This window comes from Puntigrus tetrazona, chromosome 4, assembly GCF_018831695.1.
Source record: "Puntigrus tetrazona isolate hp1 chromosome 4, ASM1883169v1, whole genome shotgun sequence".
NCBI lineage: Eukaryota > Metazoa > Chordata > Actinopteri > Cypriniformes > Cyprinidae > Puntigrus > Puntigrus tetrazona.
Genome location: NC_056702.1, coordinates 10,445,295 through 10,463,757, shown reverse-complemented (window position 1 = coordinate 10,463,757; position 18,463 = coordinate 10,445,295). Strand labels below are relative to the sequence as shown.

Sequence of the window (18,463 nt, the reverse complement as noted above, 5' to 3'; positions counted from 1 at the left end):
ACTCTTCATGTTTAGTTTTTATATTCTACAAAATTAGATGCTTCTTGTCGATAGCAATTTCCTGAAAGGGTATTTTATATTGCTGCCTTTGTATGTTTGCAATTATACTGTTTAGCCTGTAAGGCATGCTATTCACTTTGCAGCTGTGTTTAGACAGTTATTGGTTACTTTTCTGTAAAGTACTTTGAGCTACTATGTGTATAAAAACCACACTATTAATGAAGTTGATTATTAAGCTAAAGCTGGGCCAAGATTAGGTGTGTGTGTGTGTGTTGTTGTTGTTGTTGTTTTAGGGGGTTGGTGATAAGCCAAAATATAAAACTTTCCAAATGATTTGGCTAAAGATTGGCCATGCAATTAAGCAAAACATTTTACTTGCCTCCAGATATTTTTGCAAATGTAATTATAAAATGGTTATTACACATTAAAAAAAAATAGCATGAGCATTAGTATTTTAAATTTTTTATTTAATTTTTGATTGTTTATTTTGATTGCTATTTTACATTTAAATAGTGTCTAAATCCACGTTCCCTTATATTTTTAAATGAGGCCTGTGCACATGTATGTACAGTATATGTAAATGCCTGAATTGTGAAAGTTTTTAAGTAATTCACTTATCTGTAAGCTGTGCGTGGCTCCAGAGGGCATATGGCATCATCCCTAGCCCCTCTCCCACCCCTCAGTTCTGGCAAATTTCTAAAGAATCGCTCTAAATTCCCAGCATGCCACCAGAAAGAGCTTCACTGGGCTTCTAAGCATTTAAATTAGACCCATATGATAAACAAGTCTTATGTTAGCATCACTAGTTCTAAGGAAATGGACCAGATTCCTCAGGAATGGGAGCACATCTGGATTATTTTTGTGTCTGTAAGCATCATGAGTTTGCAGACTCACTCTAGATCTCAATAGGTTTATATTTTGGTTTGCGGATGTGGCGAATGTTGGCACCGGGTTCGGTGGGTTTAAATGGGGCCAGGGCTCCGTAGTGTTTGGGCACTGGCAAAGGATCATCGGTGGGGATGTAAGCATTGGGTCGCAGCTCAGCCGTGGTGTAAACACCGCTTGGTAGCTGGTTCCACTCGTCTTCCTCAGCCAGCTAACAAACGTAAACATAGAAATACTTCAGTATCACACAAACGTGAAGTTAATAGATGCTTGAAATATTTACCCAAATATTGAAATTAAAGTACAATACAAAAATGGAGCCTTAACGCAGACCTGATCCAACATGAAAGTCTTTATAACAGTAGAAAGAATTTAAGTACATCAATCACAACTGAGAAGTTCTCTATAAGGACAAATCTCATGAAAACGTGGCTTAATTTCATATTTAATGATGTTTACTGTAGGATTTGAGTGCATTTGGAAGGTTACCCTTGCTTTTTTCTCTGCATCTGCCTGGCGTCTGTGCTGATCTCGAAGGCAACGCAGCCACTCATTCTCTATGTTGTCTGAGGGAGGCAGGCCTTGCTCCACACGCCTCTGACACAAGTCCAACTGTAGTTCCTTGTCTTTCATCTCCTGCTGTAGGGTCATACACTCTGCCTGCCTCATGGACAGCTCTGCTACCACCGCCATCAATTTACGAGTGCGCTCCCTAATCTGAGCCTGCAGCTCATTCACCTAAAGCACAAAAATATTCAACATTTATTTCCTGAAACTCATGGCTAGATGACCTTATGTGTTTATAGTAAGACAGCACATTAGTTTGAGGTTTAGTTAAGCTGAAGGATATGTTAAAGACAGCTTGCTATGGTGCATTAATGTGGGCATCTGATGTTTTTTGGAGACCACGAGGTCTACAGGGTGTCAAAGCATCAAGAAGGCTATTTTGTATTGTGGTTTACCACTGGTGCTTTAATGTAAATTCTCGGTCCTGAAGCAAAACCAAACCATGTTGTTATGCAGTGTGTTGGAGGAAATTTGTCTGTAAACTTACTTTCTTAGCCAGATGCAGCGTGTCTTCTTTACCATTCTCGGCTTTGATTTGGATGCGCTGCGAAAGCCGTGTAACCTGCTCATCCACAAGCTCCATCTCCAAGAGCTGAGCCTCCTTATCTGTCAAATGCACCTCTAGCTAAACACACACACACATACATAGTTGTTTTTTTAATCTTTATGATCCCATATTTTTCCATCTATTAAACAGATATATATAATAGATCTGCTGTGTAAATATCTACAACAATGTCTAGAATAAAAATAATTACTACTACTACTACTACTACTAATAATAATAATAATAATAATAATAATAATAATATATAAAAGTAATAATAATATATAAATAATGCAAAAACTATTTTTAGATTTCATTGAGAAAATTATTACCCTTAATAATTATAGTTATAACTAAGTCAGCTATGTTATATTTTATGCAATAAAACAATTATATATTTTGTACAATATAACAAGCTAGGTCTACAATATAAAGAATTCTTAAAAATAATATATATTTTAAAATTATTTATCATGTTTTAAATGATTGTGCTTAGTGAAACAGTACAGTCCCTGCCAAAGCAAGCATCAACCACCAAATATTTCCCTTCATGTGGACTGCAACTATACCTGTTCAATCTTTTTGATGAGCTCCTCAGGAGACGGATCTTCTCCACTCAATTTTCTGGCTCTAGTATGGTTCAAACCAGCCTTTTCTAGCTCAGTCAGTCTGTCTTTCGTCTCAGACAGCTATGGCACAGAAATAAACAGCCACACCATCAGGACACAATTAAAACAGTGGACTCAATTTAAGCCTGTTTGCTTTTATTACACAGATACGTAGACTGTGTGTACTGCGTGTGTGTTTATATCCTTCAGTGAGTCATTTGGTTAAACGGCGTCAGGCTGTCGGCGTATGTGTCATTCGCGCTATTCAGTCAAAGACAACTAAAGGGCATTATGTCACAACAAGAGAAATCATCTGGTGTCAACATGAGGTGGGGTACTTGTTTTGTTGCGCTCAATTAAAGGCCAAATGGTTGAAAATTGGTTGAAAACATAATAAAGCCAGCCTCACTGGGTTATAAATGTGCATACACTGTCGATTATGTTCTAAACGTGTCTCTTAGACCCTGGCAGATTAAAGTCATGTGGACTTGATCTGGGAGAGACCTGAAATTTATTAGTGTTATGCATGATTGCAACCAGGAAGAGTGACACGTGCAATACCAGCTGGAGTCCACAATACACAGGCCTAGGGGTGGAGATAAAGGTCATCTTTTAGTTCTACGCTAGCTGATGAATAAAAGCCTTCTTAAGCAATAATGAATTACAATAATAGAAGGTGGGCCGGTGAAGACAATGTTTGGGAGTCTTAATCCTTTCTGTTTGGCGGTCATCCTGACATTCCATAAAGAGTAGGTTAAATCTCTCAGTTTATTCAGAGTGTGCTGGTACAAGACGCCTTGTGATGCACAGTAAGAACTGAGAGGTCATCACATCTTTGTGCCTACACACACAAATATTTCTTACCTTTTACTTCTTACAAAACTGCAACAAAATGCTTTTCTTTTTCTATTTTTTTTCTCTTGTTTCCAGCCAAAATATCTAGAAATTCTTGAATAAAGAAATAATCTTCCAGTGGGGTAAGCAAAATAATATTTTTTCAAATAGAAAAGGATTACTGTGCTCATTGGCAGAATATATTGCTAGTTTCAAGCAAAAAAAAAATTCTGTAAACAAGACAAATTTTTGCTTGTCTAGAAAACCCTTCTTGATTTAAGAATTTTTAGATATTTTGACTTGAAGCAAGACAAATAAAGTTAGTTATCTAAGTTAGAAATTTTTTGCAACTTAAATTTTGTACAGTAGATGTTCAAGTTTTGGGTTTTCATGAACATGTACATATATTATTTCAAACTGAACTAAAGTTTGGCATTGCTCAGACTGTCTGGGGACATGATATGTTTTCACTCGACTTTACAAGCACCTACTGCAAGGATGAGAACTAGTAACATGATCTAATATTGAAGTGTGTATTTTATCTGCTCCGATGCAGTAGGTGTTTATACGAAAAGACTATGTTGATTAAACACAGAGGGGATAAAACTATCAAGCAGATTCTTGCTAAGATGGTGTATTTCAGTTTTATCTCTCTGAAGGAGCTATAAATGGTCAAAAGAGCACATCTGTGAGTATGTGTGCCACCGTAAAGGCCAATAAAATTTTGGAATAGTATATACTATCTAACCTTTACTTACATTCCACTGCATTATAGTGTTGGAGCTTGCTTTTTTTTTTTTTTTTTTTTTTTATGTATCTTTGATAGATCATCTCTTTGGATGCTTCACCTAAAATTGGAAGATGCTCTGAGTAGTCACTCACTTTTAGCGCAGTGGTTTCAGAACTGAGATGCAAGTACCTGTATCAGTAATAAGAGGCTTTCTTCCTCCAGTGCCCGTTTGCTGGTCAATTGTTTCCTGATAATGTTATTCTGTCGTTCTTGCTCCTTTTGTTCAATTTTCAGGTTGCTGATATCATCCTCCAGGTTGTGTATTTTCAGGTTGCTGTCTTCAATCATTTTCACCAGTATATTTAGCTTCTCATAGAAAATACACAATTCCTGCTCTTTTTTTACAAGCTGCACGACCCTGACAGCACAAACACAGATACAAAGTTATGGCGTAAATGAATCCCTGGACTGCATAAATTCACCTGACAGATCTCATAACGTTCTCTCACCGATGGTTGCGCTCGTGCATAGCAGCTTCGTAGCTCTTGCGCATATGCAACTTTTTTTGCTCCAGCGTGTTGATCGTGTCTGTGAGCTTGCCAAGGTTAAATTTCTGCTCCTCTCGGTTCTGGTGCATTTCTTGCAGAAGCTGTAACACCCGTGAGAGCTCGTTCTTCATACGGTCTCTGAGCTTGTAGCTGTGAGAATGTTGTAGACGGGACTTCTGCAGTAACCTAGAGTGAAACCATGGTGCGTTGACAGATTGTAATGTGTAAAAAGGTGTAAAAAAATAAAATAAAATCGGTATAACATATAACGTGAGAGCTACCGTACTTGTCTTTGTTGATAGCAATCAATTGCAGTGTCTTAAGATTTTCTTCCAGTTTGGCCAGCTTCTCTTGCACCTCTGCCAGGTTCTGGTTTGAGATGTGGATCAGGCTCAGGTATTTGTTCCGCTCGCCCTTTGTGACTTCATACAGTTTAGCAAACACACCCAGCCTGGTCAGTGTAAGAAGGCAAACACGTACACATTTACTGAATAGACTACAGGCTAACAAACTTGATTCTTTCTATATTAGGTAAAAGGTTTTAGCTCTATTTCAGTCTGTCTGTAGAGGCTGAATCACCAGCAAATACCTTGACTGGGTCTCTTGACTCTGTTTCAAGTGTTCTTGAATGACCAGTCCTTTCCCCTGCAGATCTTGTTTGGCTCGTTTATATTTTAGCTGCAACAGTATTTATATCAGTAAGCAAGCATAACAGAATTTCTCACCCAAAAATTACAATTCTGTCATGATATTTTCACCCTCATATTTTTCAAAATATGTTTCAAAGCCACATGAGAAATAGGCAAATCTGAAATCAATAGTGTCTTAAAAAACACACATGGACTATGGAATATAGCAATTTTGGTACTTTTTAAAAATTTTGGGCCCTTCTCACTGTATATTTTTAAATTTAGTTTAAAAATGGTATGAGGATGAGTAAATACTACAAGGATTTTAAGTTCTACTTAGAATGATTAATAAGTTGGTTTGCTTTTAATGTGGTGATGCTGATATAACTGTTTTGGAGTAGTAAGTAACCTGTGCTTTGAGCAGCTCACGGCTCTTCTGCTCTCTTTCATCTGCTTTGATAAGTATGAGATGATGAAGGTGATGAAGTTCATCTCTACGGCGATAGGACTCTCTAAGCAAAGCTTGTTCCTGCTCCACGTACTCTTGAATCAGCTGAACCTTCAGATCTGCCCCAGACTGCTATTCTCGCACACATATACACACAAAACATACAAATAGACAAAAACTAAAGACAAAAGAATATCCAAGACGTGTCACTCCTATAGTTTTGAATAGGGGAAAATGCATTTTTTAGTATGGCTAGCCTGTCGAATGAAGCCCCACCTTCTGAATATAAGAGCGAATGAAAATCTGATAGTGTGTCATTAGCTATGTTTCTATCCGTCTATTTTTATGCACATTTTGGACTATTTTTAATGCCAAGATGCGCATACATTTTAAAAATGTGCATAATATACTCACACACACATTTGAATAGGATAAACTTTTACTATATAACTTTTACTACAATGGAAACACATTTACTGGATAAATTCCTGCACACACATCGAAAAAGTCATTTCAGTCAGCCCTATTTTTTTAACCCTATTCGAGCAAACTAAACACCCTTTATGAGATTGTTGTCAGATTTAATTGGTGATTTCAAATATGAAATTTAAGTTTAAGCGTGGTGAACTGTTTTGTAGAATTTGATGTTTCCCCATTCAAAGAGATATGAGCTGCACTTCAAAAATGACTTGCCTTAAAGGGACTTTGACACAAACTAATTTTTAAATGCATTTTGCCACACATTTTAAACACTATATAAACTGAAAGCCATTTGTCATTATGTACCTTGCTAATCCAACTACGTTTTAGGTTTTCCACTTCTTTTTCCAGATCTCTTCTTCTCTGCAATAAGCAGTGACCCTCTGGGACTGTCTCTCTCTGCACAAAAAAAAAACATATAAAACAGGCAAATTAAATGTAGCTATAATTTAAAATAGGAAGTGTATCTTGAGTCCTTTTTTTGGTGTAAAATTTATTTAGAGATCACCTTTGTACCTACTAGATTTACAGTGTGATAAAATATTCTTTGTAGGCTCTAAGTTAAATTAAGCTCATAAAGCTTCATACATACTAACTATACAACTATAATATTGCTGTTTAAAGTAGTTTACATAAAGCATGTCAAACCATGGGGCATCAACTTCCCAAATGTATGTCATGACAGCTAATATACACTTCATGTCAGCATAAAATATATTATCTATTATCTACAATTTAAATGTCTTTCTATTTTTCCTTGATGGCGGAAATTATGTCGTAACTGGATGTTTGCGCACAAGTGCTACCACGTCATTTCTCTTACATAACAAAATCTAAAATCCAAAGGAACTAGTAGTTCCTGTTATTATAAAATAACCTTGATCAGCATTTCCATACATGACGTGAGAAAGAAATGATTTTACAGCAATTCTGAAATATAGGATGTCCCAAAATTTTTGCATCTGCAGTCATTTCTCATTAAATGTTGCTAAATCCTGGAAATCTCTTACAGTTTAATTATTGATATAATTAAAGTGTTTTTATTAGGACTGTACTGGGGAAATATTGCATCTAAAAGTGAGGGTCTAGATGTAGTAACTGTAAATGAGATGTGTTTCGAGTCACCTGAGCCTGCATTCTCTCATGCTGCTGTTGAGTGTTAGCAAGAGAGTCTCTGGCCTGTTTCAGCTGCAGTTCATTCCTCTTCAAGGCTCGCATAAGCTTGTCTTTCAGCCGTGTATCTCGAGCCAGTTTATCACGCAAAGACTTGCACTCAGTAACATTCTGCTCCATGTTAATGTCCAGCAGACCTCTATAGTCCAAAACAATCAATACAGTAGATTTACACAAAATTTGTCATTTGACTTATAACACAACTATACAATTATTTGCAAAAAATTGTGTTCCTTCAACCTTTGATCCATGAACATAGCCTCTTTTTCTTTGGCCATCTGCAGTTCTTTGAGAAATCTGTCCTGTTTGTTTTCTGCAGCCACCAGCTGAGACTTCTGGCCTTCTATTTCTCGTATCACCTCTCTTTTGGCCCCCTTCACCTCCTCACACTTTGCCTCCATCCTCTGCTGATGCTTCATGTGCTCCATACGATGTTGCTCTATTATTGCAACCTGCTTCTCCAGCTCCCTATGACACGAAAACCGATACATTGCAGATTAATCAGTCAAACATTTCTAGTTTTTTGTGTAATTCTGCTGGAACAGGCCACATACGATTTCTTGCGGGCAACCCTATCGATTTCCTTTCCTAGTTGAACAGGTACAAGAAGCACCTGGGCCAGTTCAGCCTGGTGAAAGACATTGCTAAAATGTGAAATCCACATCCCAAAGTTCATAGGACAAATACTCTAGCCAAGTGATTAACAGGTCTTGCTTACCTCATTGCTTTCAACAAGATCTTTTAATTTCTCCAGCTCATGTTGCTCTTTCTTTATGTCTTCGTGTTGAGTCTCCATGCTCTCAGTTAAAGTCTTCACTTCCTGTCTAAACTGAACCACATCTTTCCTCACCTCCTCACAACTGTTCTTCATGGCAATATACCTATTTTCTAGCTCCTGAGGACATACAGGACAACATAAATATTAACAGTGAGAGCCAAACATTTGTATTTAAACAAGATTTTGAAACAAACTAAAGGAACTGATACAAGATTTCTGATATAATCAGGCTCCTATGAGCAGGTTCACTAGTTTTACTGAAATTTCAGATGACACTTAGAGGCTTTTGCATCTGAACTCTTCATACATTTTATATATATATATAATAAGTTTCTGTGTAACGTCTTGCATCTTTTTGAATTTTAGATGAAATAGAAGGATTTGATGTGTTATTTCAGTGTTGTGTGTGTTTTGAAGCGTCTCCCTAGTGAAACAACATGTTTTGTCTGGAATACCCAGTAAATCATCACAGTCCCAGCAATACTTACAGCCGGTTTAGGTTGTTCCTGGTACTCTTTCTCAAGATTAAGCTTCTCCTCTTTTAGACTAAAAAGGAGAAACAAAATTCTGTGAAACAAATGTTATCCATTTTACAGAAATCAGGATGTGAACAGAATCAAGATACTAAGCAATTCATAAAAAAGGAACTCAAATACGCCCAAGAAACTCTGAAAAGCAAAAAAGAATTTTTATCCACAAAGGTTATAAATGTGGCTTATTGAACATTTTCATGTGTACAAATATTCCAGCTGAATGCAAGTACTGCTGTTATCATGAACCCAACTGCCCCAACAAAAAAAGGAGATTACAGTGAGCAAAAGCACGCTGTGCAAAGTGAATCCATGTCGTTTTGGCTAAGGATGAAGGATCCACTCAGGACATGCTGTAATAGCCACATGTGTTGAAACTACATCTGGCTGTAATATGCCTGCAGTAAGAATTCCTGTGTAACCAACTTACATACATAAAATACTTAGTAAAGTGTTTCTCAGACGTTTTAGAAGTTCAAACTTAGAAGGTCTTGATTCATAAAATGAATGTTAACATGTTAATGCAATCAGTAAATTCACTGTTAACACTTTTTGTCAATTAGAAATGTTTTATTGATTGGTGGACTGATTGATTGTGGTAGCATTTAATGGAAGCAGTGAGGTTTTGATCAATCTAAAGTTTACCACACCCAAATATTACATGCATGATGTAAACACCATCACGGAATCATCTCCAGAATGGCAGATGATTTGAAGATTTTTTGAATAATAATAGCAACCACTGTCTGGAAGAAGTGTGAGCGATGACTCAGCATACAGTGTTCTTTTTTAATTTCGGACAGAAGGAGGCAAGTTTTCAGAGCGATGCAGATCAAGTCACAGTAAGTTTTCACTAAATGATTTCAAACACCTCTTTCTGCATATATTTCTAAAATGGAGCCTAGTATAGCAATCCATCTTGGTATAGCATCTTACCACTCAAATTGGAACTGTATCTGATATTCTCTTTCTTCATCCTCCTGCAGCTGGTTGTAGTACTGCAGAAGAGTTTGTTTCAGTCTGCTGACCTCTGTGTCCGGTCCCTCAGGAAACAGCTCGGCCTTCTCCAGCTCCTGCTTCTGGAGATCCAGAGTGGTGCGTAAGGCCTTTGCCTCCTGCAGCAGATGCATCTCTTTTTCCTGAGAATGTCTTAGAGTTTCATGTAAGAGGTTGAAACTGGCCCGAAGACGAGCCATTGTCTCCCCACTGATCTTTCCCATGGAGAACAGCTGAGGACAAAGATAAAAAAAAATCACGATCAACGAACCAACAGCTAAAAAAACATTACCTTAAATGCATTTCAAAAACCAAACAGGTTGATGGGGATTTACTGACACTCATTTTAGGAGCGTCTTAGGAAAATACACACATTTGCCACTTGCATTTGAACTCCAGAATGGAAAGGATGGATCCAGGCTTTGAGTGTTGTTTGTCTGTTTTCTATTTAAGCACCTCTGATTATCAACAGTAAATCTGAACATGTGTGGCTTTCTTCTTTAGTGGAGACAAACAAACACATGGTTTGAGAGCTTGTACCCAATTGAAGATTTTATGCTTGCTGTGCAGGGCTGGCATGCATATAATGTTGAAGATCTTTCACATTAATATTAACTGCTTTGATGTAAGCTTAATATACAGAAAATACGAAAATGAAAAGCAGGTTCTGTGAGGTTTTTACCGCACTGCAAAAATGTTTTTTCTTCCTTAGTATTTTTGACTTGTTTTATAGTATAAATACTTATCTACAAATTCTGGAATTAACTTTAAGTTTAACAGTAAGTTTACCAGTAAAATGACTCAAGATATTATGTTGTCTAATTGAAATAAAATCCACTTTTTCAAACAAGCAAAAAGATTTGCCAGTGGAATAAGAAAAATAATCTTGTCTTGCATTGGTAGATTTTTGCATTGGTAGATTTTTATATATATATATATATATATATATATATATATATATATATATATATATATATATATATATATATATATATATATATATATAATACATAATACAAGAAAAAAAAATCTAAGGTATACTTTATATAAAGAACAGTAAATATGATCTGTAATAATGTCGCATTTAATTCACTAGAAGCTGTTTTTGCTGGAGAGAGGCAGCTTGCGTGTTATCGCTTCCTATTTTATATTACTTTTATTTTGAGACTTCCTGCAGTGAGCCAAGGCAGGAGACTTAAAACTGCTAAATCATAAGGCAAACATTTGGAGGACAAGCTTTGAAGTAAGACACTGGAGCACAACTTACAATAGGCAGTTTGGGATAACAATTCTCTGTGCTGATCTATTAGAAAGAAAAAGGAGTATAAAATGGAGTATATTGATGATAACAGACTTCTGCAGAAAATTGCAGCAGCAATTCAATGGGGCGAAAAAAAACTAAACAAAACAAAACTGTGAAGCTATTTCTGGCAGACGTCTCGACACATCTGCTAAAGATTAAAAAAATACTACAATTTACGAAACCAAAGTCACAAACCAAGCTTGTTCCTATTACAGCCAATACTACAGTAAAAACTTGCTTTTTGACAACAAATGATCCTATGCCAATACAAACATATTAGCAATGTGTACTGCAAACACATGACAATATAAATAAATTAATGATGACAGATAATGTTTTGCAGAACACCACTGCATTTATAGGAATACAAGGATTAAAAAAATTATTTTTATCTTCAGGTTCACACAAAAAATCAGATTCGGTTTTATTTTTATTATATAAAGAATATTTAGAAATTTTGATTAAAAAAAAAACAGTAGAAACATTCTTGTTTTGTGTACTGCAGAAGAAAGAAAACTCAAACAGGTTTGGAACAACATCTAAATGAATATATTAGGACAGAATGTTCTTAGAGATTGTAATTTTTTTAAGGAACTTTCACATTTACAAATCTAATTTTGTTTGAACAGAAACCTTCAACTAGTGTATTCACAACACAGACTTGCTTATCTTGCTCATTCTTTCATATACTCTAGATTAAACTCAAGGTACAAAAAATTAATAAATAAAGACAAACTTCATTCCTGAGTACTGAGTAATAGTGCTGTGTTTCAAGGGAAAGGGTGAGTGGTCTTATTCCACCAAAATCTCTCTGTGTTGATGTCGACTGTGCAATTATGCAATGCACAGCGGCCCCACCCACTTTCTTTCTCTCTCGCTCTCTCTCTCTTCTGATATTAATGGCAATGCTGTTGCACTTTGAGGCAGATCTCGTCAGTTCTCTCTCTCAGTTTGGATCACTGTATTTGAGAACATGAAACTAGTGTACGTGTGCTGTTCTCTGCTGATAGCCGTCCAGCAGGAGGTCGAGGCTTCTGGTAGTGGCCCCTCCGGGGTTCTGGACAGGGGGTCAGGAGGCTCCAGCTGCTCCCAGGTGAGATTGAAGCCAGCTGGGCAATGTGAAGATGAGGAAGAGTGCCCTTACCAGATCACGCTGCCACCACTCACTATCCAGCTCCCCAAACAATTCAGACTACTGGAGAAGACCATGAAGGAACTGCAAAGCTTGAAGGAGACAGTAAACAGGTTGAAAAGCTCCTGTCTGGAGTGCAGCTCACAGCAAGTGGACCTTAACTTGCAGAAGGACAGCGGAGACCCTCCAACAAACAGCGCAGAGCAGAATCGAGGGGATACCAGCACCAGAGTCTACCGGAATGGGAACAACAGTGATAATGACATTGTACAGAACATGCAGGTGAAGATGAATCGCATGTCTGTGAGCCTGAAGAATGCACGCGCACAAATTAACTCCCTTCAGGGCCGTCTGGAGGAACTTAACCTCCTCAATCTGCAAAATGTGGAGGATATAGTGGACAGAAAAGTTGAGAACATTACCGGGATTGTCAACAAAATCAGCAGCACTTGCACAAATTGTCCAGGTCAACAACAACAACTTCAGCGTAAGTTCAATTAAGTTAAATAAAAAGGCTTGATGCGAGTCCATTTTCATGAATACTGTATGGAAATATTGTTTGCGTAAATATATAATAGGGGCAATTGCACTGACGTTTCGTCAGTTTATTATTAGGCTAGTTAATTGTCGGGAGCTTCTGGGATAGCTTTGCTAATCCTCATTGAAATCTTCTGACTTAGATTCACAAAATCAGATGAGGAATGAAAACGAATTATATGAACGCTTGCATTTCAAAAATTAAAACCTGCTGCAGGGATGAAATCACATGGTGATGAAGTAAATGTACTAAACACATTATAGCTTTGGGGTCGTCTACACAATTTTAATCACAAGACAAATATAATAACAAATACATGTTTTGTACACTTAAATTTTCATGACCTTAAAGGGATAGTTCACCCAAATATTATAGTTCTGCTATCATTTCTTTATCCTCACATTCAAACCTGTATGACCTTCTTTCTTCTGCCGAACACAAAATAGTATATTTTAAAGAATGCTGGTAACCAGATAGGTATTGGTGGCCATTGACTTCTATAGTATGGGGAAAACACTAGGAACCAGAAACTGTTTGGTTACCCACATTCTCTAAATTATATTCCATTGTGTTCACCAGAAGAAACAAACTCATATAGGTTTGAAGCAACGTGAGGTTGAGGAAGTGACATTTTTATTTGTGGGTGAAAGATTTCTTTCAGTTCCTGATGCATGTGAATTATATAGCATGCTTAAAAGTCTCTCTCTTTACAGACCTCACAAACATCACTCCCAGAGACTGCTCTGACATCAGCACACTGGGGCAGAGGAAAAATGGGGTGTATCAGGTGACCCCCGATCCCAGAAACGGCAGCTTTGCGGTGTACTGTGACATGGAGGAATACGGTGGTGGCTGGACCGTCTTTCAGCGGCGCATCAATGGCAGCGTGAGCTTCAACCGCACATGGGCTGACTACAAGAAGGGCTTTGGTGACCCTAAAGGCGAGTTCTGGCTTGGCAATGACAAAATCCACCTGCTCACCAAAACCAAGGACATGATCCTGCGCATTGAGCTCGAAGATTTCGAGGGCACACGTGGGTATGCGAAGTACGAACAGTTCTACGTATCCAATGAGTTCCTCTATTATCGGCTGTCTTTGAGCGGGTACTCGGGGACTGCCGGAAACGCTCTGCAGTTTAGCAAACACTTCAACCATGATCAGAAGTTCTTCACTACACCTGACAAGGACAATGACAGGTACCCCTCAGGGAACTGTGGAGCGTACTACGGATCGGGCTGGTGGTTTGATGCTTGTATGTCTGCAAACCTCAATGGCAAATACTACAAATCAAAGTACAAAGGGAAGAGGGATGGGATCTACTGGGGCACGTGGCACAACCTGACTTCTGAGTACTATCCGACAAACTACAGACAAACATTTAAAAATGTCAAAATGATGATAAGGCCAAAGAATTATGCACCCTAAGGCAAATGAAGCATAAACGAACAATTACCTTTTGGGCAGTATCGCACTTTTCCGCAAGAACTTATAAAGATATATCTTGTGATTCATTACAAATCTTCAAATGGTAACATAACAGAATTTTTTTTTTAAATGTATAAATTTGTATTTTCAAGGCACATAAAAATGCTATCCATCAATGTACCAGATCTTGTAATGTTCTCATGTTTTCCTGTATGTGCTACTGCCATCTTGTGTTTAACTGTTTTACTACACCATCCTCTTTACAGCCTCCTGATGTTTTTCCCTGTTCATGTATTAAGCGGGACACACTGAAAAGCTTTTTTAAAATTGCTTATTTTAAAACAATTGATTTATACCATCATTAATTTGCTGGTTGACTTTTTTTTAATGAAAATTTAAATATATACTTTTTACCGATGATTTTTTTACTCTAATGTTTAAACACAGAAATACAAACATGGTTTCTTAAGGCCCATACGAAACTATACTTTATCTGTGACATTCAAGGAAGAAATGTACAGTATTTATTTTGAAAAGCAAAACACTTTTTTTATTATTATTATTTTATTGCTGTGTGACTAGGCAGTTTTTTTTCTTACCAGTCTGAAATTATTGTGTTTTGTTTTTTCTAATCATTATTAGCCAATGTTTTCAAAAACTGTTTGTGTATTGGAGTATTAGAGAAATTGCACCAAACGCCTCAAATTGTGGTTTTAAAGGTACATTGATAATTTTATAAAACAAATAAAACTCCATCTAAAAGTTGAGAGTTGGTTTTGGGTTGGTTGGGCTCAAAAAATAGCCATTTATCATATTAGCATCGTGGTATTTTTCCAGTTTTGCCAATTTAAAGGAAATTAGGAGATAGATGAACAAGAAAAAAAAACTTCTACCTGTTCCAGGTACTGCAGTGCTGGATTTGATAATATGACAGCAGGTTGTTCATGATGTGAATCAGCGTCTGGAGCTAGTGCGGAAATGGGCGTGGCCCTCTCGCTGGAGCCTTCCTCCTCCTCAGAGCTCCGCCCTCCGCGCTTGACTCATGAGCTGCAATAATACATTTACTTTTAAAGACACGTGGAAAAAGAAAAGTCATATAAAGTCATAAAAAAAAGACATTTTAATCTGCTAAATCGGCGCATGGACTCCTTCCCGCTGCTTGACATAATCTTGACCCCGAAATCGGAAACTACGATTTACAGCAGGTTTGTGGCAGCTGTAGACAATTAACCTCATTTATTGGGTGCAGCACGTATTTAATGGTGGGATCGCTTTGACTAAAAAGCAGTTTATTTTCCCAGTCACCACAACAAACGATAGTAATCATGGCTCAACACAACGACGTACAAACGGACGCCGCGCAGAGTTATCCAGGTAGACCGTTGATAACTGAACCATTATAAAAACACAGTATGACTGCAAAATACTGATAAAATATAGCGTTTTAATACTTTTGGGAGGCGTTTTTGACACAAATCTTGGCCGAGTGCTCACTTCCAAGCTGTCAAGATTGTCTCTTCTGACCCATATCACCTTAATTATAATACAAGTATTTAATATAATCGTTTTACATTCGAAACAGTTCAGTATTAGTGCGTGTCAAGCTGCTTTATAACTCTGTATCCATAACTTACCGTAACGTTTGTTCTTTCTCTCTCTTTTGGCGTGAAGCCTTTCAATCTCTGTCGTTTCAGTCGCTGTTTTCCTGCGCGCGACACGGTTTCTATAGCAACTCCGTCAGAGCGGCTCGAGCGCGCGCGCAGCCGCAGACCCGCGCTGAGCGCTTTGCAGGGGTTAAATTCGTATTTTTCTTAATCGCTTAACAGTTTCTCTAATCTCTTTGGTCGCAGGTAAAGAAACGGATAAGAGCTACGTAAGCGTGTTTAAACGCAAACAGCCGTTGACGTTCTCGCCTAACCGCCAGTACGCGTTGGCTGTCGTCTCTCCTCTGCAAAAACAGGACAGCTGGGAAACTGGTAAGGATCTAATGAGATATTGCTTCCCATACCGTGTGGGGAAAAAGTAGCCTGGTTTATTACGCAGAGAGAACTCTTAAGCAGTTTTGAGCATGATCTAGAATACCCTAGTCCACAGAGCAAAGCACTTAAATTAGTTTTAATATAGTATGTGGTACGGTATCTTTGGGTAGTAATGTAGTGTTCATGTCAGTTTTGAGCATCCTGGCCTCAAGAGTGCAAGTACACAAGTGCATTATTTGTAACCGATGCATTTGTGTGGCTTTACCCAGTCTTGGCAGATGACCGAGCTTCTCCACCTGTTCATACAAATAACAGAAGATACACCATATATGACTACAGGTAAAGGTGAAGTTGAGCGTGTGCATAATGTTATGCATTTCCAAAAACTGAAACTCTGTGTTTTCTGAAATATTGAAGTGTTTCCTCTCTATCCCCCTCCTTTTTATACGCTGTTTGTAGTCCAGAATATTCATCGACGGTGACCACTTTCCAGCCTTTCTCTTTTGACGAGCGTGATGCTGCACGGAGAGTTGAGCACGAGAGGAGACTGCAAGAGATGCGCCGGATGCAAGAACGGCAATGGGTGAGAATGCTGTCCTCCGAAGTCACTTTAAAGATGCTGCAAATAAGGGCCCGTATTCACAAAACGTTTTCTTGCCACTAAAAGTTTTCCTAAGTGGCAATGAAAGTGATACCATTTAGAGCAAAAATTGAAGGATTGACACTAAGATTTCTCTTAAATATGAGTTGCTACTTTAGCTTTAAGGTGTTTTGTTGATTTATAGGCTCATGTGTGTTTTTTTTTTTTTTTTCAGCGATCAACATTTAGAGCACATCCAATAAGAAGATACAAACCACTTATTCAACTCTGTGGACAGACCCATTCACATCAGTCAAAATAATTTTCTAAAATATTTAAGATTTGTCTCGTCTCTTTTTAAATGTTTTAATTAAAAAAAAATAAAATATTTTTTTACTGACACAGGCTGTGCTTTCAAATTTGTAAGTCAAATGAAATGGCATTTCCACAATGATCTCCCAGATCTATGAAATAACAAATTGTTTATTTCCCCAAAATCTCTCGTTTAAGGCTACAGTTTTTTCCTAATGCACTGCACTTCATTGTCTGTCTTTTCAACTAATGTATAAAAATGTAATATCCCCTTTTTTTTTTTTTTTTTTTTTTTTTTTTAACCTTGTAACCTTGTAAGGCTGATGATACACAGGACAACCAAGTGACTTGCGTTATTAGTGGCCCTGTTTCACTTGGTTGTCTGCTGATAACATTACAAGTTTCCGGTTTATCATCAGCCTAAAAGTGCCTGGACTTGGCCTGTATTGCTCATTTAAGGAATCTTATTGGTCAGCTGACCGTTAAAGAATAAGGTCCGTAGCCTGACACGAATAAGCTCGTTACAGACGGTACAGCATAACCGTAATCCGCACACCATCTACAGACAAGGTTTTACCTTCATACTCCAAAAGTTACATATTCCAGCTTGTAAGACTGATTGTAATATCCATATAATCCCTAGATAACTTTCTGGTTCTTGCTGAATCCATCCAGAAGGGGGCAATTGATCTCCGTTTTTGTGCCGCGAAGCCTTTTGTTCACTGCTATACTTCAGAAGAGGCCATTCTCACAAACCTAAGACATTATGTAATCGCAAGGCTGTCAAAAGAGCTTCTTAGTGATGTCGTGCTGCAGGTAGATCTGTCAAGATTAATTTAACTCTAGACTTTGCTTGTATTTCTCATGCTCCACGGCTAATATATCGCATGTATGAAATGCTTTGGGAATTTGTGGACCGACATGAGCGCATAAGCTCTCTCTGTCTGCAAGAAGCCACTAGGGAGACTAGAAACAAAAGGTTGGATGTGAATTTAGATTCATAGAATGTGACGAACGAACTCTCTCTAGAGGGAGAAAATCTTTGTGCGAGTGGGTGGATGTATAGGGTATTTGCTTCACGCTGGACATTGCTTCTGTGGCGGAAGATGGAAGTAATTAGCAGTGTCTGTCTGCCAGAGACCATAGACCGGAACCCTTTGGAGGGGGAAAAAAAAAAAGCAGCAACCTAAAATTGACATAGATATACAAGAAAGAAAGGCCTTAAACCACAGTGCTTCTATCCAACAGAGCAAAAGTTCCCATCCCAACCACAGTCATCTAAAGCGGTCACTTCCTGTTGGATTTTTCCTTCCTTCTAGCTTAATAATATGAGAATACTGCATCAAACGGACATCTGTAAAATCTATAGAGAATTCAGAGACAAACATATTGCTCCTGGAGCCATCTCAGATGTGGTGGCAGCTCTGGGTTATAATTTAG

At 37.7% G+C, this 18,463-nt stretch overlaps 3 protein-coding genes across 3 annotated transcripts; 2 read left to right on the top strand and 1 right to left on the bottom strand.

Moving 5' to 3' along the window:
- Nucleotides 1-140: 140 nt before the first annotated feature.
- ccdc146 (coiled-coil domain containing 146) lies at nucleotides 141-15,479 on the bottom strand. Its single transcript, XM_043236983.1, has 18 exons — nucleotides 15,468-15,479; nucleotides 15,046-15,186; nucleotides 9,694-9,986; nucleotides 8,716-8,773; nucleotides 8,168-8,344; nucleotides 8,004-8,077; nucleotides 7,690-7,917; nucleotides 7,402-7,588; nucleotides 6,583-6,675; nucleotides 5,758-5,928; nucleotides 5,309-5,397; nucleotides 5,006-5,170; nucleotides 4,681-4,905; nucleotides 4,361-4,589; nucleotides 2,569-2,688; nucleotides 1,940-2,077; nucleotides 1,375-1,623; nucleotides 141-1,096 (listed from the first exon to the last, which is right to left on the bottom strand). The coding sequence occupies exons 1-18, from the start codon at nucleotides 15,477-15,479 to the stop codon at nucleotides 896-898; spliced, it is 2,850 nt and encodes a 949-aa protein (XP_043092918.1). The 3' UTR covers nucleotides 141-895.
- Nucleotides 11,951-14,919, top strand: fgl2a (fibrinogen-like 2a). The gene is made up of 2 exons (XM_043236585.1): nucleotides 11,951-12,675; nucleotides 13,440-14,919. The coding sequence occupies exons 1-2, from the start codon at nucleotides 12,030-12,032 to the stop codon at nucleotides 14,150-14,152; spliced, it is 1,359 nt and encodes a 452-aa protein (XP_043092520.1). The 5' UTR covers nucleotides 11,951-12,029; the 3' UTR covers nucleotides 14,153-14,919.
- Nucleotides 15,394-17,113, top strand: LOC122342631 (siaz-interacting nuclear protein). Its single transcript, XM_043236589.1, has 5 exons — nucleotides 15,394-15,526; nucleotides 16,003-16,128; nucleotides 16,401-16,470; nucleotides 16,591-16,714; nucleotides 16,947-17,113. The coding sequence occupies exons 1-5, from the start codon at nucleotides 15,478-15,480 to the stop codon at nucleotides 17,031-17,033; spliced, it is 456 nt and encodes a 151-aa protein (XP_043092524.1). The 5' UTR covers nucleotides 15,394-15,477; the 3' UTR covers nucleotides 17,034-17,113.
- Nucleotides 17,114-18,463: the final 1,350 nt, after the last annotated feature.